This window comes from Cricetulus griseus, chromosome 7 (genome assembly GCF_003668045.3).
Source record: "Cricetulus griseus strain 17A/GY chromosome 7, alternate assembly CriGri-PICRH-1.0, whole genome shotgun sequence".
Lineage (NCBI taxonomy): Eukaryota > Metazoa > Chordata > Mammalia > Rodentia > Cricetidae > Cricetulus > Cricetulus griseus.
In genome coordinates, this window is record NC_048600.1 from 73,631,342 (window position 1) to 73,654,694 (window position 23,353).

Consider the following 23,353-nt stretch of genomic DNA (forward strand, 5'->3'; position numbering starts at 1 on the left):
TGCTGGCTCACAACTATCTGTAACTCCAGTTTTAGAGGACCTGAATACTCTTTGACCTTGATAGGCAAACACCCATAAAATGAATTAAACATAAATGTTTAAAAAATAGAAGCCCGCTATACTTATCCTGTGGCATTCTATGTCTATGAAAATGGGTATTCTAAGGGACCCCTGCTCCTCCAAGTACCTTGGCTGCTTGACAGCCCATGCCAACACCTAGAACTTGATAATAATGACTATTTATTATATTTCATCTTTCGAGGACCCATGAATTAGTTCAGAGTTCTGCCGGGTGGTACTTCTGTCCAGTGCTGTGGGTTATCTGGTTGGAGGATCCAGCCCCATTCAAGAGTTGGAGAGCTGGCTGCATTGGCTCATATGGTGCTCCATTTCCATCTCCCCAGCATGGTCAGTCTTACAGATAATGGACTTCTTGATGGTTCAGGGAACTTGAGACTATTACTAAAAGTTGCCAGGCATCTTACAACTTTACCCAGGAAGATCTAAAGAATCTTTCACTGAGTTCTAGTGGCCAAGCTAACTGCTAAGCCCAGTCTTCACAAAGAAAAGAGAATTTGAGATTGCCAGTTAGCACATCTGTTTTGGAAAACATAATTCTCAACACTCAAAAAGTGTCCTAGAATTAGATCAAATAACTATATTGATATATGCACTGATTGCCTTTTTGGGTGATTCTTGCCATGTTGAATTATTGACCTTTGGCTTGGATTTGTGCCGTTGCTTACGGCTCTTCTATGTTACTCTAGGATATAAAGGGCTCTGTGAAATGTTCAGGCATTATGCTAGCCTGCCTCTGTTACCTAGCAGAATCCACTCAGGCAGTACCCTGCTCAGCCCAGGGTTCCATGGGAACTAAGTCTGCTCGAAGGTGCAGAGGACCCCTTTAAAAAACAGGCCCCGCCCACTTACGCTCTCTCTACTTTTCTCCTCTTCTCTTCTCTCTGCTTCTGCTTCTCTTCTCTCTGTTCTTCTCTTATGCTCTGTCTGCCTCTCTGTGACTACTGGCCATGGCGGTCAGCCATTAACCCTGTTCCTCTTCTCTCTTAGTCTCTCTACTCTGCTGGGCCTATAATAAACTGGTAAATATGTCTCTTAGTCTCACCTCTTATCTTGTGTCTCATCCTGTGCCTCTTCTTTCTTTCTAGTTTAAGCAAAAGAATAACACTTTGAGCTGCTATGCAGCAATAGCTCTATGGAAACCCACTGGGAAAAACACAGTGGCCCTGGATTAGGGACAGTCATTATGTTTCACATTTCTTTCTTTCTTTGTTTGATAGATCATTTTTTCTTTTTTATTAATTTTTTATTTAAATTAAAAACAATCTTTTTTTATATACCAATCCCAGTTCCCTCTCCCTCCCGTCCTTCCACTGCCCCCACCATCTCCCCATCCCACCCCCTCATCCACTCATCCACTCCTCAGAGAGGGTGAGGCCTCCCATGAGGGAATCATCAGTCTGTCACATCATTTGAGGCAGGACTGAGGCCCTCCTCTGTAAATGGAGTTCTTTTGTTTTGGTTTTTTTGTTGTTGTTGTTTTGTTTTTGTTTTTGTTTTGCAAGTTATCTCAGAACAGTGATTTATTTTTCTTTCTTTGGGGGGTTGGGGAAAGATGCAGGCTCTCTCATATATTCCAGGTAGAATAATGATATCTTTGCAGATTGTTCAAGTTGCCTTTCATTTTCAATAGGAATTCAGCTTCCTTTAGCAGAAAGGACAAATTAGTTTACTCCTGTTATTGGGAAGTAAGTCATTTGGTGCTAATTCATCCTTACAATCGTTTACCATCTTCATTTGTAAATGGAGTTCTTAATTGGTCTAGATAATAAAAAGCCAGAGTCAGATATAGAGGGAAATGCTGAGAGATCAGAGAGAAGGAGCAAGCCACAGCATGTCTGACCTCCTTAGCATCTCAGCAGACCAAAGACCCATTTCCTGTTTCTCCCTGCTTATATCCTGTTTCTGCCCAGCTACATCACTTCCTGTCTGTCTGTACAGACCTCCACACTTCTATGGTTAGCTAGTGGCAAGCTCCATTCTCTGACCCTCAGACAGGCTTTGTTTGTACAAGCAAGATATCACCACACTCCCCCTGTATCTAGGCTGAAAAAGTATCCCTCCATAGGGAATGGGCTCCAAAAAGCCAGTTCATAGACTAGGGATAAATACTGGTTCCATTGCAGCTGCCTCATAGACTGCCCAAGCCCCCCCCCAACTGACATCCACATTCAGGGGGCCTAATTTGGTCTTATGCCAGTTATGGGCTTAACAAGAAAACAGGAACTAGGGAAATTCCCAGGAATCCACAAGGGTGATCCCAACTAAGAATCTAAATAATAGTGGACGGGATACCTCAAACGCCCTTTCCCTATAACGAGATTGTTTCACATTTCTTAAATCAATTTTTTTTTTCAGCCCTGTGACTTGCATTTAAGCTGTGCCTTTACTGTTAGGTAATTTTCTTCTTTTCCTAATTTTTATTCATTTATTGTTAATTTACTAGAAGGATTGGTTACATTAATAGCATCTCTTCAAGGCAGTATGGTAGAAACAAAAAGATAAGTATAAAAGGATCTTTAATGTGAAAAACAAATTCTAGGGGCTGAAGGGATAGCTCTGTGGCTGAGAGTGACTGCTGCTCTTGCAGAGGACTTGAGTTCAATTACAGCTTTAGTGAATCTGATGCCCTCTTCTGGCCTCTATGAGCAACTGCACCCATACACATATACCTGGCTCCATATATATATATATTATATATATATATATATATATATATATATATATATTTAAAAATTTAAATTATAATTATATAAATTATTATATGTAATAATTTAAAATCAAATACAATCTTCAAGAATGGTTTAATAAAAAAGAAAGAAAACCAAATGCAAATAAATACAAGGTGCTCACAATAGCTCCATTTCATGGAAAGAGGCAGCCAGTAGGATGTTTGTGAGAATCTCAGTTTCCTTGGCTACCAGAACTCTATAATAACTAGAGCGATGGCTACAACCTTCAATAACTGATTCTTACATGAAAAGGGGAATTGCAAAAGTGATCATATCATGAGGATCAGTATCAAACAGACTGGCACTTATTATACACTCAGTGTATCACCAGCACCACAGATGCCTTCTACAAATGTTAGCCATAATAACCACCTTCAACATTTCTTGTGTGTGGTTCTGGGGACCAAAGCCAGGACAGGCTAGGCTTTAATTCTATTGCTGAGCTAAGCATCTCCAAGCTAAGCTCCTGAATTTTTTATGTGACGCTTTATTGTCTTTAACATTGACCACATTTGTTGCCGTATTCTTCACAGGAATAAGCCCATTGGTAAGTGAAAGGTTGGATGTATTTGTTTCCACCCATGCATCCTAAAAGGGAGTCTTCTAGCCCCATAGCAGACTTACAGTAGTTCTCAGTGGTGGGAAACTTTCTGTAAAGGCAGTTTGAACCCAGGAAGAAGAGATTCATCTGAGGCTACAAAAGAAGAACGCAGTCATGCCTGCCATTCTTGTGACATGTGTGTGTGTGTGTGTGTGTGTGTGTGTGTGTGTTTGTGTGTGTGAATACAGTATTTATCAAGATTTCAGTCCATGAAGAACAGATGTTTTCTTGGTAAGACCGTGTGTCAGGTTCATATTGTGGCATCTGGAGTGACTGTACAAGAAGAAAGAGGCTTAAAAAGAGATAAATTGGAATCACTGGAGGAAATAAAGGAAGAAAAAAAGGTAAGAACTAGGAAATTAGGAACCCAGCAGTCTAACAAGTACTGGTGAACACCAAGTCATTCACACAATTTTTGACTCTGTAAGGCTTCTTAGGATTGTGTTTGAGAGCCAACCTTCCTCTTAGATGTGCAAGCATTATTGCCACATAGAAGGGAAATATTTTGGGATGGCATTTTTGTTTTTGTTTTGTTTTTGTTTTTGCTTTCAAATTTCTCAAAGAACCTATAGTTCCAAACATTTTCCACAGTCTTAAGAGTTGAACTCAGGACCTCACACACGTGTGCCAAGCAAAGACTCTATTACTATTATACCCCCACCCCCAGAGTTCTTGCTCAGGTTTCTGCAATTGATGTAGCTTTTCCCAGGTTAGACCTTCACTTTTCACATAGCCTCCCAGTTCTTGCCAGGAGTCTTCTGAGAGCCCCTTTCACATCCTTATTCCTCAAGGTATAGATGAAAGGGTTGAGGGTGGGGGTGATTATAGAATAGAAGAGAGAGATAAACTTGCCCTGCTCCTGAGAGTAACTGGATGGGGGCTGCAGGTACATATAGATGGCAGGTAGGTAGAAAAGGGAAACCACCAGCAAATGGGAAGAGCATGTGCCAAAGGCCTTGTGCCGTCCCCTGGAGGACTGGATCCTCAGCACTGCCCTAGCAATGAAGCCATAGGAGAGGAGGATGAGGGCCAGAGGGACCAACACAAAGAAAGCTACCAGCACGGCCAGTGTGGCGTCATTCACTGTAGTATCAGCACAGGACAGCTTGATCATGGCTGGCACCTCACAGAAGAAGTTGTTCAGCACCCGCTGCCCACAGAAAGGCAACTTCACTGTGAGGATGACCTGAACAAGGGAGTTGCCAAAACCGCTGAGCCAAGCCACACCCACCAGCTGCTGGCAGAGTGGGCGGTGCATGATAATGGCATACCGGAGTGGCTCACAGATGGCCACGTAGCGGTCCAGAGCCATGGCGGCCAAGACAATGCACTCAGTGCAGCCCAGCCAGTGGAAAATGGCGTATTGCACGGTACAGCCACCATAACTGATGGTCTTCCGGGAACTGCCCATGTTGACCAGCATCTGAGGGACAGTGGTGGTGGTGTAGCAGAGGTCCAGGAAGGACAGGTGGCTAAGGAAAATGTACATGGGGCTGTGAAGCTGGGGATCCAGCTGGGATACCAGGATGATGGAGATGTTTCCCAGCATAGCTAGAACGTAAGACACCAAGAGGACTACAAAGAGTGGGAGCTCCAGCCATGGCCTGTCAGAGATGCCCAGGAGGATGAAGTCCTTTGGGGGGTCCCAGAAGCAGCTCTGGTTGTCACTGGTCATACCGAGGCGTCTTCTGGAAGCTGTGATGAGTCAAGAGAGTTTGAATGAGTAACTACTGACAATGGAGAGAATGAATCATTTCCTCATTCCATGTCTGCTCTTTCTCAGGCTGCATCCTGTCTGCCCCCCCTTACTCTGCAGAGACCCCTGGACAGGGAGTCAGAGCAGCAGCATGGACATCTCGCACCCTCCTACTCTGACCGCCACCAATCCAGCCAGTCTTTCTCAACTTTAACTCCTGCATCTGTTATAATGGGAGTGTGGAATGAGACTCGCTTCAGTTGCAGATATTGGAGATGATAGAGAGGCTTATGTGCCAAAGTTCCACACAAATGTAGGTTCACTCAAATTCGGTCATGACTACCACAACTCCTACTGTCACCACAATGTTTGACCTCTCTACAAACACACTGACGGGCAAGTGTCCACTTTCTGAGGCTTTTTATTTTGTCTACTGGAGATAGTGGTAGGGTAGAAGAGAGAGGTGACACAGAGCAGGAAAACGGGCTTTGTTAGCAGGGAGGGACTCTCGATAAGATCACAGACTTCTCACCTCTAGTGGCTGACACCTGGCCCTGTCACTGTGAGGATGTGCTTTGGCTCTCAGGACTATGGAAGCCCTTGCCCTATGACTGCTCACAATGACAGCTCTATAACTCACATAGGCAGTAAAAATAGCAGAGTTCCAGGCACTCTGAATACCGGGAGTAGCCATGAGATACGATACTGTAGCTCCTGATTTGTTCCTGATCTCTAATGAGACCCAAGAGCATGCAGTCACGCAGTCATGATGAACAGGGAACTGCTTGACAAAAGATTGGGACAGAGAGAGAGAGAGAGAGAGAGAGAGAGAGAGAGAGAGAGAGAGAGAGAGAGAGAGAGAACTACAGCACAGCCAGTTTGATTTCTGGTTGCCACCACTAGCAGGAAACACATGAGCTGCCGTCACTGATTCATGGGATCAAGGTAGGAGACAAAGTGAAATCCAGCAGTTAGGGATTGGTTCCAGTAAGTCTCTGACTGTCTGTTGAACCCAATCATCTGGAAAAACTCCTCTGATGACAGTTAAAGATGCTCCATGGTGCTGCATGGGCCAAGGCTCGCTGCCTGATGACCTCTGAGAACTGTGATAGCTCATGACGGAGCTCTGGTGCTGGGGAGAAATTTGTCATCTGTGCACCAGAAGAAAAGCCACCTTCTAACTTCCTACCCACTTCTGTTTCCGTTGTCTGCGACTATTAAAAACTCATATTTCTTGCCAATTAAACTTCATCCTCTCTTATAAGTCCCTATTCTTCAAGGGTTCCTATTGTTTTCTCTAATAGTGTTGGTTGAAGTGCTCAAGTCTTGAATCCATGGTCTTCATGCCTTGTTGTCTGCAAGACATGATCTCAGGGTCATGGCAGTTTGCAGCTACAGCCATGACAGCTTGCTGCCCAACCTACTGTAGGGTCATTCTAGAATTCCAGCTTCCTGGGCTTCCCCAAGCACTACATGCCTTTGAGTTCACGATGGGGATGCAATGCTTCAGGGTAAGACTGAAATTCAACCTCACACGTAGGTAATTTACAGAGTAGTCATTTAAAGCCTTGATTTGATGCTCTGTGCACACATTCAAAAATTAATGGAGGTCTCTTCAATTTGGATGTTGCACTAAGCACACCTCTTCCAGCTGACATACCAAAGAACTCCGCTGTTACTTGAAAACAACCCAAACCCTAAAGTTTAGATAGATGAGTACCAAATTCTTCTACTCTGTATATAGTTTCAAAACGAATATTCTTTGCCATATGTTCTCAGTAGGTTCGAGAAACATTCAATCATTGCACGGTTCTATCAAAAATCCTTAAAAGCATTAACTTCAAAGAGCAGGATTTATCTCTAATGAGCCCTGGAACTCCATTTTAACACCCTGAGCTTTGAAAGGGTACAGTACATTAAAAACCCCATGTTTTAAAGCTCACACTGGAGACTGAGGCTAGATTCATCTGCATTCATGGTGGTAGTGGTGGGATCACAGCCCTACAGTGTCCTTGGCAGCCTCTTTGGGGGCAAACCAGATGAATTCCAGGCTACCACTAACTCTGCTATTGAGGTCTTTCTTTCACTCTATTCTCTACTCATTTAGGCTTCTGCATTTCCTGGCTCTCCTGGAACACAGTATCCAGTCACTATTTCACCAACACATGTCACTTGCTCTCAAGTGTTCTCTGAGGTCCAAGTCCCCCCACCCCAGGGTAAAACATTAATTTCCATCAGGCAGTGGTGGTGCACGCTTTTAATCCCAGCACTTGGGAGGCAGAGGCAGGTAGATCTTTGTGAGTTTGAGGCCAGCCTGGTCTACAAAGTGAGTTCCAGGACAGCCTCCAAAGCCACAGAGAAACCCTTTCTCAAAAAACTAAAACACCAAACAAACAAACAAACAAAACCATGATTTTCCATATCTGGGTTAGTCACACTGAAGCAGAGTTCTTCTAGACCTATGCCTCCAGTTGTGATTTTGGCAGTGTCTTCCCCCTTGCCTGACACTATGAAACCTATCAACCACTCTTCCAAATCCAATCCATCCTTTTCCTCTTAGCCCACAGCTGATTTCTCCCTGGACCCCATGACTCAAAGCATCCAGCTCACTTCTCATGAGGTTCTACTCATTTTTGCCTCCATCCATGATCTCGTTATTGGTTCTGTTTACACAAGGCTAGTGTGCACTGTTTGATCTTCCCTTCTGTCCTGGGCAGCAATGCCTGTCTAAACCTCAGAGCATGCTGATTTGATCTGCAGGCAGTCTCTACTCCCCTACATAGCACCCACACACAGTGATGGCATCTTTCTAAGACTCAGGTTCTAAGAGCAAAATGCCTTCAAGTAATCCAGTTTTCTAAGAGATAAGGACCACCTCCTTCAATGGTTGGAAACCCAGTGGGTGTTGATGACAGTACTTGGATTATACCTTCTGGAGGGTGAGGGAATGGACATGCAGATACACCCTTATGACATGTGTCATCCTTCCATGATACACAGCCCACTGATGGATCTTGAATTTTTTTGTTTGGTTTTTTGAGACAGGGTTTCTCTATGTAGCTTTGGAGCCTGTCCCTGAACTTGCTCTGTAGACCAGGCTGGCCTCGAACTCACAGAGATCTGACTGCCTCTGCCTCCTGAGTGCTGGGATTAAAGGCGTGTGCCACTAATGCCCAGCTGATCTTGATTTGTATCTGTTCATCCATCCATCCATCCATCCATCCATCCATCCATCCATCCACCATCCATTAAATCATTTGTCTACTTACCTGTCTCCTCTCATCCTTAACAGCTGCTGTTGAAATCCCCTTGGGACCTGATAGAATTGTGACTTAATCCACCATTCAAGAGAGAAAAAGCAAACTTGGAGCAGTAAGTAAAGTTTCCAGAAAGCATCCCCTGAAATGGGTAAACAGACTCAGCCATGAGATTTTATTTCTTATTAGCTTTTTATTCAATCTGAAAAAATTCAGTTTAAAATGTCCTCAATCTGGACAGTCTAGTCAAGGCCCCAGTTCCTGCCCTGGCCAGTAGGATTACACTCTGGGAGACAGCCTTGGTGCTAAGGTTATGGATGGCACCATTCTCCGTTGCTAATGTTAGTGGGTGCTCTTTCAAGACAAGGGGCCATATGCAGGGTGTGTCCTGGCTCAGTGGTAGTCTTTCCCTTAGAGAGTTATGATTAGAGTAAATTTAAGGCATTCCCAGCATGGTGAGGAAGTAAATGTTACACTTTCACCATTACAGTTTTCAGCCAACATCACTCTAAGTGAAGCAAAAGCTTCACTCTACAAGTTAGCCCCCACCTGTAACTTTATCCCAAAGTAGACGTCACAAAACCTCTCTGTGAAGCAGAGTCTAACTTGTCCATTGCCTAAGGACTGACCCTCACCTTCTGTGGTTCTCTGGCATCTCCAGAGGACCTGGATCAAGGAGGGAAGATTCTTTGCAGCCTGTGCTGTTGCACTGGGGAGGAGTGTTTAGGGAGGCAGTCACTGCAGATGCAGAAGGTGTGCTAGGAGGATGCTGGTTGCTTGTTCTGATGAACCCACAGGGACCTCATGCCTACCTGAACCTGGCCCTCCGCAGGTAGAGAGAGCTCATTCTTGGCCTGGAGGTGAAAAGTACTTTTCCTTGCTGCCTGTTTGCAGGGAAGACTCAGGGCCATCTGTGTTTTCCTCTGACCACAGGAGGGATACAGAATTACAACACCCTTGTGCTGTGGACACTTGGATATGGCAGAACTGCTCTGCACTTATATAGAAGGCACAGCTTCTTGCCGAAACCAGGGCATTTAGGCAGCAATTATCACACTTAGGTGATCATGTCACACTTCCCTGTGATTTCACAGCTATCCCCTAGGTTAAACTTGACCTCATCTTCTGCGCTCTTTTCCAGGAGGGCTCTTCTCTTTCTCCCCAGACACAGACAGCATAACATCTTGCTCTCCTCTGGCTGGGAAGTTACCCCTGATGTTTTATTTAATTAGTGTCTAAGGGACTAACTAAACATTGATGTAGTGTGAGCTATAGTGTTTGCAATTAATGGTAGGTCCTAGAAGACCAGAGGAAATGGAGCAGTCATGGGGCATTGAAGGTTCCTCCTCCTCCAATTTCTTTAATGTCAGGGAGGAGGTCACTGTGTAGCCTGTGGTTCAGGAAGAGAACAAGCTGAACTGTCTTCAGCACCAAAACCAATCTCTGATTCTCTATGCAGGTCACCTAGCTTCCCTGTGCCCCATTTCTATTTGCAAAGCATAAGAAACACCAATCTTGCCCTCCAAAAGGCTATCACCAGGGAGAAATGAGTTGGTTTGCAAAGTGTAATGACTAGTTCAGAGGAATCCAAGTCATATTTGTTCCTAATTGCTAAAGTTGTCTGAACTGCCTGTTGCATTTGTTGCATGGAAGGGATGAAAACTCTGGATAGAAGCCAAGCTTGAAGGGCAAATCCTTAGTCATGAGCAGCAAATCACATGAACAGAAGGCAGCTGTGGAACCATATGAATAGGCGTGCTTTCAGACAGTTACTTCTTCCCTATAGTTTAAAAAAAAAAAAAAACTGTAGTGGCTAAAGAGTTGACTCAGCAGTTAAGAGCACTTGCTGCTCTTGTAGCAGACTCAGGTTTGACCCAGTAGCCATATGGTGACTTACAACTGTCTGTAACTCCAGTTTCAGGGGATCCAACACCCTGTTCCCTCCCCCCTGTTACTAGGCACACACATAGACACATATATACATGCAGGCAAAAGAACTCAATATACATAAGGTAAAATAAATAAATTATAAAAAGATGTTAGTATATATCTGAGACTTTTCTCTTTTGCTTAATTAGGCTATGGATTTGTCAATCTTTTCAAAAAAACCACTACCTTTTGTTTCATCTATTCTTTGTATAGTCCTTTTAGTCTGTATTTTATAAACTTATCTCTTGATTATTTATTGTAGGGTCTGTATGTTCCTTCAAGGAGAGGGATGTACAATCTGTTATTCCCTTTGAAGGCTAGGAGCAGATATGGTTAATAGCCTGGTGACCTCAGTGCTATCTGTGTGGCTGAGACCACACCGAGGCCTCCTCCAGACAACCTTATTGTAAGCTTGTTTTTCTCAGTCAATCTGTAAAGCCTATCTTCATGGAAGGTGTCTCATGTAGTCAATATACAGAATCTGTCTGTATGGAAGGTGTCACATGTACTTTACAGAGTTCCAAGTTTGTCATATCTGATCTTAACTTAACTTTGTTTATCCAGGAGATTTATGTGCACTTTACTGTACACACAGGATTGAGTTAACTATCACCAGGAAGATTTTCACCAAATTGTCCCATGCTTAAATATGTCTAAAATAAACTTCGCAGGGTCAGACTCCAAAAGTTTGAACCAACACTGGCTATTTAGTCCTGTTGAACTGAACTGCCTTCTTGCCTCCCACGGATCACTACTCTTCTGGCCATGGTGGTCACAGAGACCCTCCTACAATTTTTGCCATGCATTAATATTTTTAACTGTTTGTAGGACCTTGAAGTGCATCTTTAGGTCACTGACTGGGAGATTTCTCTGCCTTTTTGATATGGGCACTCATAGTTATAAACTTTCCTCTTTGAACTGTCTTTGCTGCAAACCAAAGGTTCTAGAAAGTGTTTTCATTTTCATTTGTGTAGTTGGTTGTTTTTCACTCTTTTGCTCATTTGGGGGCCAACACCCAGCTCCCAAATAAATACATTAAGGCTTATTCTTACTTACGAATGCCTGGCCTTAGCTTGGCTTGTTTCTAGCCAGCTTTTCTTAAATTCTCCTATCTTTTGCCTCTGGCCTTTTATCTTTATCCTATATACCTTTCTTTACTTCTTACCATGGCTTGTTGTGTAGCTGGACAGCTGCCCCTGGACTACTCCTCATTCTCTCGCTCCTAGATCCTCTTCCGAGATTTCTCCTTCTATTTATACTCTCTGCCTGCCAGCCCCACCTATCCTTTCTCCTGCCTCACTATTGGCCATTCAGCTCTTTATTAGACCAACCAGGTGTTTGAGGCAGGCTAAGTAACACAGCTTCACAGAGTTAGACAAATGCAACATAAAAGAATGCAACACATCTTTGTATCATTAAAGCAAATGTTCCACAGCATAAACAAATGCAACACATCTTAAAATAATATCCCACAACACATTTGATTACAGTAATTTTTTTTTTTAGTTTTTTGAGACAGGGTTTCTCTGTGTCTTTGGAGGCTGTCCTGGAACTAGCTCTTGTAGACCAGGCTGGTCTCGAACTCACAGAGATCTGCCTGCCTCTACCTCCCAAGTGCTGGGATTAAGGGCATGTGCCACCAATGCCCAGCTGATTACAGTAATTTTTAACTTTTCTCCAATGATTGCACAGTCCATTCAAAAGTGTGATGTTCAATCTCTATGTGTTCCTATGGTGTCTATCATTTCTCTTGTTATTGACTTCTAGTTTTGTTCTACTATGATCTGATAAGATTCAGGATATTATTCTTTTATATTTGTTAAAATTTGACTTATGGTCCAGAATGTTTTCTCTTTTGGAGAAAGTTCATGGTTGCTGAGTGGGACATGCATTCTACGGCTTTTGGGTAGAAAGTCCACAGATGCCAGTTTCATCCATTTTATGTATGATACAGCTTAAGCTCTAGGGTTTTGTTTTTGCTTTGATCTGCACCATCTCTCTTCTTAAGTTACCCACTATTATTGAAGCTAGCTTTATCTATATTGTTATGACCAGTGTTTGTTTAATGGAATTAGGTGTACTAACATTTGGGCATATATATTTACAATCATCATGTCTTATTGATAGTCTGCCTCTTTTATTAAAATGTACTGGCTTTAAAAACTCTTTTGACAAATTCTGGCTTGATATTTACTGTGTTCAATCAAGAATGGTTACTCCTTCTTGTTTCTGGCCTCTGTTTGCTTGGAATATAGTATCCCGCCCTTTGACATACATTCTGCGTGAGTCTTTACCAATTAGGTGTGTCACCTTCAGGCAGCAAATAGATGGATCTTGTGTTTTCATGTCTTCATTGAAGTGTGTAGACCATTAACATCTGGATTATTATTGAGAGGACTCTGATGATGCCTGTAATTTTACTTATTCTATCTGGCAGGTTCATAAACTGTTCATCCCCTTTTCTCCCAAATTCACGTTAAGGATTTATTGAATTGGTTGGAGTATGATCTTCATTAGTTCTCACTTATTAGTCTGTTCTTTGCATGAGATTTGTCATGTCATGGTCTCTTGTTCTGTGACTGTGTTTCTTCTTCTCCTATGTATAGAATTCTTTTATCTATCTTCTGAAATACTGGCTTCATAGTCATGACTTGCTTTAGTTTGTGCCTATCTTTTTTTTTTTTTCGAGACAGGGTTTCTCTTTGTAGCTTTGTAGACCAGGCTGGCCTCAAACTCACAGAGATCTGCCTGCCTCTGCTTTCCAGGTGCTGGGATGAAAGGCCTGTGCCACCAACGCCCGGCTTGTTTGTGCTTATCTTTGAAGATTTTTATCTCTTCATACTTAAAGGCTTCTTTGATAGGGGCTGAAGACATGCCTCAGTGATTAGAAGTGCTTTCTGCTCCTTCAGAGGACTTGAGTTCAAATTCCAGCACTCACCCTGGGATGCTCATAATGGCATGTAATATTAACTCTAGGAGATTCACCCTCTTCTGGCCTCTACAAGACCTGCATATATGTGATAAACGTAGATACAAAAATACAAATAAAAATAAATCTTTAAAAAAGAGTGGGAGAGACTGGGGATGAAAATGTGCCTCAGAAGTTATGAGTATTTGTTGTCCTTCTAGAAGACCTGAATTCAGTTCCCAGCACCCACGCCAAGCAGGTCACAGCTGCCTGTAATGCCAGATCCAAAGGATCCATCTGGTTCACAGGCACCCAAATACACGTGGCTTATACAGGCACATGCATACACATAAAATTTTAAAATGAGATATCTTTGATGATGTAATCATTTTGTTTGGCAATATTCACTTTCAGAGCTTGAACGGCACTGTCCAACACTTTCCTAGATTTCAGGGTTTCTGCTGTTAGGTCTAATGTTATTTTGATGAACGTGTCTTTGTAAATGAGTTGGCTTTTGTTGTTGTTGTTGCTTTTATCATTTGTCTTGGGATTTCTATTGCTGTGAAGAGACACCATACCCATGGGAACTCCTATAAAAGAAATCATTTAATTGGGGCTTGCCTAAAGTTTCAGAGATTTAGTCCATTTTCGTCATGGCAGAGATAGTCGAAGCATGCAGGCAGACACAGTGCTGGAGAAGCTGAGAGTTTTACAACCAGATCTGTAGGTAACAGAAAGAGAGAACCACTGGCTTGGGTTTCTGAAACTCAAAGTCCACCCCCTGTGACACACTTCCTCCTCCAACAAGATCACACCCATTCCAACATGGCCACATGTCCTAATCTTTCTCGAGTAAAGTGATTCCCTAATGAGCCTATGGGGGCTATTCTTATTCAAACCACCACACCCCCAGTAAAGTCCCACCTTTTCTCTGGAGAAGAGCCCTTCCAGGTCCCTCTGTGGTTGGGGAGGTCTTTTGATATGTCCATGGAGTCTTGTGTAGGAGAGCTGGAGTCACATGCTGCTGTGAGTGCTGGGCATGGAACACCTGTCTTCCACAAGAGCTAAAAACACTCTTAACCTGACCCACCTTCTTACCCCTATGTATTGCCTTTTAAAACATGTTTTTTGCCATGAGTTGAGTCTTCCTTAGTATCTCTATCTGTTCCCATAGGCTCTTTGTTATTCTATTGTTTCATTTGCTATTCTTTTTTTAAATTTAAATTAGAAACAAGCTTGTTTTACTCATTTGCTATTCTTAATCTTTTCAGCTTTATGTTGTTTCTGTTTACATAAAGAGTCTAGATAGGTTATGGGCCCTAGGGAAAAACCTACTACTGTTATACTGCTAAAGGATACAGCAATAAAATGACTCCGAGTGACATATTGCTGTCCTCATACATCAGAGCATCACTCAAAGAAGCTCCTTCTTGCAGTGGATGGGAACTAACACAGAGAGCCACATTGGACAATGTGCAGAGTGAGAGCCTTTGGAGCACTTGGCCCTAATGGGATGTCTTCGTCAGAGTCCTCCTCCAGAGCCTCAGGGATCTATGCAGAAGAGGAGGCAGAAAGATTGTAAGAGCCAGAGGTGGTGGATGACTGTGCAGAGACAGTGCCTCCAGACACAGCAGGACTGATGCACATATGAACTCACAGAGACTGTGACAGCAGGCACAAGACCTGCACAGGCTCAAACCAGACAAAAATCCTAGCCTGAGAAGGGGAAGTGAACACAAAGTCCCACCCTGACCAAGAAGATATTTGCAATTGATACCTTCCGGGAAAGGAAAAATCAGTTTTCTCCTGTGGGTTGTCACTGGGTATGACAACCACCCTCCATGATGGGACCGTGCTCAGGAGTTGGCCGGCACAAAACAGGCTCCCTATTTTTTGTGTGCTTTTTGTTTTGTTCTGTTTTGTTTTAGGTACTTGTCTTATTCGGGTTTTTGTTTTGTTTTGTTTTTGAGAGGGAAAACATGAAGTTGGACGGGGAGGGAGGTAAAGAGAATCGAGGAGCTGGATGAGAGAAAAGAATGTAAGCAAAACATATTGTTAATAATGATTAAGGCGTCATTTACTAAAGGCCTTAATGTATCACACACTGCTGTGTGCTGGTGATAGAAGCATGAAAAATATTGAATCTTGGTCTTCAAAAACAAAGTCAACATCTGAGGTAGAGGGTGAATGATGAAAGAAATTGCATGTCATGAAGCTAATCCCAGTGGCATGAATGCACATATTAAAATGGTTCATTTTATCTAAACTCCCTTCTCATTCACTAAGCTTCAGGAAAAAGCAGGCGTATTAGTTAGTTGGCGTTCTGGTGGCCTAAGCCTGGGACTTCCTTTAGTAGTATTGATTTAGCTTAAGGGATTCTTATATGGCCTTTGTGGTCCAGGTCTAACCTGGCATGAGGTTCTGTGCTAACCCAAATTTGTCAGCTATTCACAGCCATCTTTCTTCCAGGCCAGGCATGGCGACACACGCCTTTAATCTGAGTATCCCACAGCAGAAATAGGGACATCTCTATGAGGTCTAGGCCAGGCTGATCTTCATACAGTGAGTTCCCAGACGGCCAGGGCTACATAGAGAGGCTTTGTCTCATTTTTTAAATATTCTATATTTTTATCGTGTTTTTCCCTCTCTCAGATCCCCCCAGCTCCTCCCCTACTACCCAACTTCATGTTTTCTCTCTTAAAAACTCAAAACAAACAAAAAATCAGTAAGATTAAAAAATAACAAAACAAAAACTCACTTGAAAAAAACAAAGAGCTCATTTGTGCCGGCCAACTCCTGAGCACGGTCCCATCATGGAGGGTGGTTGTCATACCCAGTGACAACCCACAGGAGAAAACTGATTTTTCCTTTCCCGGAAGGTATCAATTGCAAATATCTTCTTGGTCAGGGTGGGACTTTGTGTTCACTTCCCCTTCTCAGGCTAGGATTTTTGTCTGGTTTGAGCCTGTGCAGGTCTTGTGCCTGCTGTCACAGTCTCTGTGAGTTCATATGTGCATCAGTCCTGCTGTGTCTGGAGGCACTGTCTCTGCACAGTCATCCACCACCTCTGGCTCTTACAATCTTTCTGCCTCCTCTTCTGCATAGATCCCTGAGGCTCTGGAGGAGGACTCTGACGAAGACATCCCATTAGGGCCAAGTGCTCCAGAGGCTCTCACTCTGCACTTTGCCCAATGTGGCTCTCTGTGTTAGTTCCCATCCACTGCAAGAAGGAGCTTCTTTGAGGGTTAAGTGGTGCTCTGATCTATGGGGACAGCAATATGTCACTCAGAGTCATTTTATTGATGTGTTCCTTTAGCAGAATAACTGTAACCGGTTTTCTCCTAGGGCCTGTGACCTACCTAGTCTTGGGTCCTTGGCCTTGTTAGCAATGTCAAGTGTGGTCCCATCTCTGGAGTTGGCCCTTAAATACAATTTCAAAAGGGTTTCTTACTTCCACAATCTTTGTGCCACTGTTGCATCACCATACCTTGCAGGCAGGACACTGTGGTAGGTCACAGGGGTTTTGGCTGGTAATTGATTACTTGCTCTTCCTGTAGCATGCAGAGTACCTTACAGCTCCATGAATGTTAGCTGAATGAAACTTCTAGTTAGATACTAGCTCAACGTCTTTGTATTTGTGGTGACATAAGTAAGTGTTGTCTTCAGCAATAGGGCTCTACCATCAGGTGGAGAGCAACCAATAGCCTTGGAAATAGTCTGAGATGTTTGGGGGTTTCATCAGATACATTTGGCCAATGAGTCAACAAGACAGAACCATTCTTGGCACTGAATGTGCCAAGATGGCACAAAATGTCCTATTGGGGCATTGTCTCCACTATGATTTAGTGACTCCAATTAGATTCCTTTCATATATGTATATATTTTAAGAAGCTTCTGCAGTAGTAGGTTTCCCTATGGCTTTTCTGGGAGGGCAGGATAAAGGAGGGAATATGGGTAGGGACAATTAACAGTAAAAGACTCCAGAGACCTCATTCTTTTGTTTTATCTGCATTCAGGTTTATGAACTGGAGCTGTGAGAGACGCTGTCCAGGTGCTGAAAAAACTGGGCATAACTCAAGGCTGAGTTACGGGCACTGAGCTTCCCTCAGTTCTGAAATTACAAATGCTGGTGTTTTGTTGTTCTTTTGAGACAGAGCCTTGCTCTATATGTCAAACTGGCCATAAACTCAGCATGTAGCCAGTCTAGACTCAAATCCATGACAATTTTGCCTCAGCCTCTCAAATGCTGGGATGGCAAACGTAAGCCACCATACCCACAACACACTGTTTTTGAGACAGGGTTTCACTATGAACTGGAACTCCTTATGTAGATCAGGCTAGCCTCAAACTTATAGAGCACAACCTGGCTGCTCCCTGAGTGCTGGGACTACAGCTGTGAGTCAACCACGTATGTTCTTTAAAAAGAGAAAAAAAGAAAGTAAAAAAGAAATGAAACAAAACACACAAAAATAAAACATTGTTTATTTTTTATTTATTTTATTTTATTTTATTAGTTCAAATTAGGAACAAGCTTGCTTCAGATGTCAATCCCTTCTCCCTCTCCCTCCCTCCCTCAACATCCCACCTGCCCCTAGCCATCCCCCCTCCACTCCCCAGGCAGGATAAGGCCCTCAAAAGGGGCTCCCCAAAGTCTACCACATCATCCTGGGCCAGGCCTAGGCCCTTCCCCATGTGTCCAGGCCAAGAGAGCATCCCTTCATATGGGATGGGCTCTCAAAATCCCTTCTTTTTTTTAAAGACCTTACATATTTAATACAGTGCATTACCCCTGTACAAATGGAAAAAAATTAAGTTCAACATTTCTAGAACAATATGGCTGTTAATTTTTGTACAATGCCAACTGAATGCGGTAAACTGGGATACTTTTTTTCCAAAGTTGACAGCACAGCTAAAGTTTCCAAAAATTCAAATTATATATGTATATATATATATATATATATATATACCAATAATGGCAGTATGTTATGCATCAATAGCAGCAACAGCTTTTCCAGGTTCTGCAGTCATTTGAACAAAATTGTAGAGACATCCAGCACTCTCCATTAAAAAAAAAAAGTAAAAAACAAAATCCCAGAAAAACAGCACAGTTCTGTTACTCTTGTGGTACCTGGGACCATTTTTTTAAAAAAACATTGTTTATTTGTTTGGTTGCAGACGTGTGTGTGTACATATGTGAGCCATGGTACGTGCAGATGTTAGAAGACACTTGTGGGTGTTGAATCTCTCCTTCCACTGTGTTACTCCCAGGATGGAACCAGGTTGTCAGGCTTGGCAACAGGTGCCTCAATCCCCTGAGCCATCTCATCAGTCCTGCACTGGCTGTCTTGAACAGAGTTCTCCATGACCACAGAAGCACACAAATATGTGTATGGAAAATATGTTTTCACTCATGTGACACATTGTATTGCATAATAGAATTACAAATGGTGTGAATGAAGATCTAACTTTTCTCCATTTCTCATTCCTCTACAGCATTGAATTTAGGATTAGAATCCAAACTTGAGAAGGAAATCACAGAATTCACATTTAATATGCTTACTTATTAAAATGTAGCAGATTTTTTAATAGATTTTATTTATTAAATTAGAAACAATCTTATTTTACATATCAATCCCAGTTCCCTCTCCCTCCCATCCTCCCACACCCTCACTGACACCCCCATCCCATCCCGTTCCCCCCCCCCCCGTTCACTCCCCAGGGAGGGTGAGGCCTTCCATGAGGGATCATTGATTTCTGTTAAATCATTTGGGGCAGGGTCTAGGCCCTCTCCTGTGTATCTAGGCTAAGCGAGTATCCCTCCATGGGAAATAGGCTCCCAAAGTACTTTTGTTCACTAGGGATACATCCTGGCTCTACTGCCAAAGGCCCCATAGACTGCCCAGTGCTTCTAGCTGACACACGCGTTCACAGGGCCTGGTTTGGTCCTATGTTTGTTCCCCAGATGTCAGACTGGGGTCCATGAGTTCCCACTTCCTCAGGTAAACTGTTTCTGTGGTTTTCCCCAGCATGGTCTTGACCCTTTGTTCATCACTCCTCCCTCTCTGAAACTGGATTCCAGGAGTTTGGCTTGGTACTTGGCTGTGGATCTCTGTTTCTGCTTCCATCAGCCACTGTATGAAGGCTCTAGGATGGCATTTAAGGTAGTCATCATTCTCATTATAGGGGAAGGGCATTTAAGGTAGCCTCTCCACTATTTCTTAGGATCCTAGTTGGGGTCATCCTTGTGGATCTCTGTACAATTCCCTAGTGCCAGATTTCTCTTTAAACCTATAATGGCTCCCTCTATTGATGTGTCTCTTTTCTTGCTCTCCTCTATTCCCCTCCCCACCCAATCTTCCTTTTTTTTTATTCAGAAAATTGGTTGTTTATTAGTCAAAGTGGATTTACCTATGAGGCCTAAACTATTTGGTTTCATTTCACATAAATATTTTCTAGGAGCTAGGTTCTTTTTTTTTAAATTAATTCAAGTTAGGGAACAAGCTTGTTTCACATGTAAGTCCCTTCTCCCTCTCCCTCCCCTCACCCCCATCCCTCCTCCCCACCCCCAACCTACCCCCCACCCCATCCACCCACCACTCCCCAGGCAGGGTAGGGCCCTCAACAGGGGCTCTGCAAAGTCCACCAAATCTTCCTGTGCTGGGCCTGGGCCCTTCCCCATGTGTCCAGGGCCAAACTGTATCCCTTCACGTGGGATGGGCTCTCAAAGTCCCTTCTTACACCAGGGAAAAATTCTAATCCACTTCCAGAGGCTCCCTGGAGTGAGAGGTCTCCTTATTGGCATCCATGTTCAGGGGGCTGGATCAGTCTTGTACTGGCCTCCCAGATAGCATCTGGGGTCGATATGCTCTCCCTTGTTCAGGCCAACTGTTTCTGTGGGTTTCTCCAACCTGGTACAGACCCCTTCGATCTTCATTCCTCCCTCTCTTCAACTAGATTCCAGATTTCGGCTCAGTGTATATCTGTGGATGTCTGTCTCTGCGTCCATCAGCGACTGGATGAGGGCTCTAGGATGGCATAAAGAGAAGTCATCAATCATTTTAGGGGAAGGGCTTTTAGGTTATCCTCTCCTCCATTATCTGGATTGTCAGATCATGTCATCCTTGTAGGTCTCTGGAGATCTCCCTAGTTCCAGATCTCTTCTCAGACCTATAGTGGCTCCCTCTAATATGGTATCTCTCATCCTGCTCTCTCTCCTCTATTCTTCCCCCTACTCAATATCTCTGCTCCTCCATTTCCTCTCCTCTACTCTTCTTCTTGTGCTCTTATTGTGGCAGCACCCTCTCCCCTACCCTCATGCTCCCAATTAGCTCAGGAGTTCATGCCACTTCCCATTCCTGGGGTCTATTTATCCCTTAGAGTCCTTCATGTTTCCTAGTTTCTTTGGTGAAGAGGATTATAGGCTGGTAAACCTTTGCTCTATGTCTAAAATTCATATATGAGTGAGTACATACCATGTTTGTCTTTTTGTGACTGGGTTACCTCACTCAGGATGGTTTCTTCTAGTTCCATCCATTTGCCTGCAAATTTCAAGATTCCATTGCTTTTTTCTGCTGAGTAGTACTCCATTGTATAAATGTACCACATTTTCTCTATCCATTCTTCAGTTGAGGGGCATCTAGGTTACTTCCAGGTTCTGGCTATTACAAACAATGCTGCTATGAACATAGTTGAACATGTGTCCTTGTTGTATGAACATGCAATATTTGGGTATATACCCAAGAGAGGAATGGCTGGATCTTGAGGTAGATTGATTCCCATTTTTCTGAGCAACCGCCATACTGATTTCCAGAGTGGTCTTACAAGTTCACACTCCCACCAGCAATGGAGGAGTGTTCCTTTTTCTCCACATCCTCTCCAGCATAGATTGTCATTGGTATTTTTGATTTTAGCCATTCTGACAGGTGTGAGGTGGTATCTCAGAGTTGTTTTGAGTTGCATTTCTCTGATGGCCAAGGATTTTGAGCACTTTCTTAAGTGTCTTTCAGCCATTTCAGATTCCTCTGTTGAAAATTCTCTGTTTAGTTCTGCACCCCACTTTTTAATTTCATTGTTTGGTGTTTTGGTGGCTAGCTTTTGAGCTCCTTGTATATTCTGGAAATCAGCCCTCTGTCAAATGTGGGGTCGGTGAAGATCTTTTCCCATTCTGTGGGCGGTTGTTTTGTCTTACCGACTGTGTCCTTTGCCTTACAGAAGATTCTCAGTTTCAGGAGGTCCCATTTATTAATTGTAGACCTCAGTGTCTGTACTACTGACGTGATGTTCAGGAATCAGTCTCCTGTGCCAATTTGTTCAAGGGTAATTCCCACTTTCTCTTCTAGAAGATTCAGTGTGGCTGGATTTATGGAGAGATCTTTGATCCATTTGCACTTAAGTTTCGTGCATGGTGACAGGTATGGATCTATCTGCAATCTTCTGCATGTCCGAATCCAATTGTACCATCACCATTTGTTGATGATGCTATCATTTTTCCATTGTATAGATTTAGCACCTTTGTCAAAAATAAGGTCTTCGTAGGTGCATGGGTTAATATCTGGGTCTTCAATTCAATTCCATTGGTCTATCTGTCTATTCTTGTTGCCAATACTAAGCTGTTTTCAGAACTATGGCTCTATAGTAGAGCTTGAAGTCAGGGATGGTGATGCCTCCAGAAGATCCTTTATTGTAAAGACTTGTTTTGGCTATCCTGGGTTTTTTATTTTTCCACATAAAGTTAAGTATTGTTCTTTCAATGTCTGTGAAAAACTGTGTTGGGATTTTGATGGGGATTGCATTGAATCTGTAGATTGCTTTTGGTAGGATTGCCATTTTTACTATGTTGATTCTACCTATCTAAGAGCATGGGAGATCTTTCCATTTTCTGGTATCTTCTTTAATTTCTTTCTTTAAACTCTCAAAGTTCTTATTGTACAGGTCTTTCACTTTTTTGGTTAGTGTTACCCCCAGATATTTTAAGTTGCTTGTGGATATTGTGAAAGGTGATGTTTCCATGATTTCTTTCTCATTGGGTTTATCATCTGTATACAGTAGGGCTACAGATTTTTTGAGTTAATTTTGTATCCTGCAACCTTGCTGAAGGTGTTTATCAGCTGTAGAGTTTTTCGGGTCACTAATGTAGACTATCATGTCATCTGCAAATAGTGAAAGTTTTACTTCTTCCTTTACAATTTGAATCCATTTGATCCCCTTTTCTTGTCTTATTGCTCTTGCTAGAACTTCAAGTACAATATTGAAGAGGTATGGAGAGAGTGGACAGCCTTGTCTTGTTCCTGATTTTAGAGGAAACGCTTTGAGTTTCTCTCCATTTAGTTTGATGTTGGCTATTGGTTTGGTGTATATTGCATTTATCATATTTAGATATGTTTCTGTTATTCCTGTTCTCTCCAAGATCTTTATCATGAAGGGATGTTGGATTTTGTCAAAGGCTTTTTCAGCATGTAGTGAGATGATCATGTGGTTTTCCTTTTTCAGTTTGTTTATATGGTGGATTATATTGATGGATTTTCGTATGTTGAACCATCCTTGCATCCCTGGGATGAAGCCTACTTGATCATGGTGGATGATTTTTCTGATATGTTCTTGGATTCGGTTCGCCAATATTTTATTGAGTATTTTAGCATCGATGTTCATGAGGGATATCAGTCTGTAGTTCTCTTTCTTAGTCATATCTTTGTGTGGCTTGGGTATCAAAGTGATTGTAGCCTCGTAGAAAGAGTTTGGCAATATCCCATCTGCTTCTATTGTGCGGAACAGTTTGAGGAGTACTGGTATCAGCTCTTGTTTGAATTTCTGGTAGAATTCTGCAGTGAAGCCATCTGGCCCTGGACTTTTTTTGGTTGGGAGGCTCTTGATGACTGCTTCTATTTCATTAGGGGTTATGGGTCGATTTAAACTGTTTATCTGATCTTGGTTTAATTTTGGTAAGTGATATTTATCCAGAAAACTGTCCGTTTCCTTTAGATTTTCGAATTTTGTGGAGTACAGGTTCTCAAAGTATGACCTAAAGATTCTCTGCATTTCCTCAGTGTCCGTTGTTATATCCCCCTTTTCGTTTCTGATTTTGTTAATTAGCATGCTCTCTGCCTTTTGGTTAGTTTGGCTAGAGATTTGTCTATCTTGTTGATCTTCTCAAAG

The 23,353-nt window shown here is 42.7% G+C and overlaps 1 protein-coding gene across 1 annotated transcript; it reads right to left on the reverse strand.

Moving 5' to 3' along the window:
* Positions 1-4,003: 4,003 nt before the first annotated feature.
* Positions 4,004-5,086, reverse strand: LOC100760102 (olfactory receptor 2B11). Its single transcript, XM_027426201.2, has one exon. The coding sequence runs from the start codon at positions 5,084-5,086 to the stop codon at positions 4,130-4,132; it is 957 nt and encodes a 318-aa protein (XP_027282002.1). The 3' UTR covers positions 4,004-4,129.
* Positions 5,087-23,353: the final 18,267 nt, after the last annotated feature.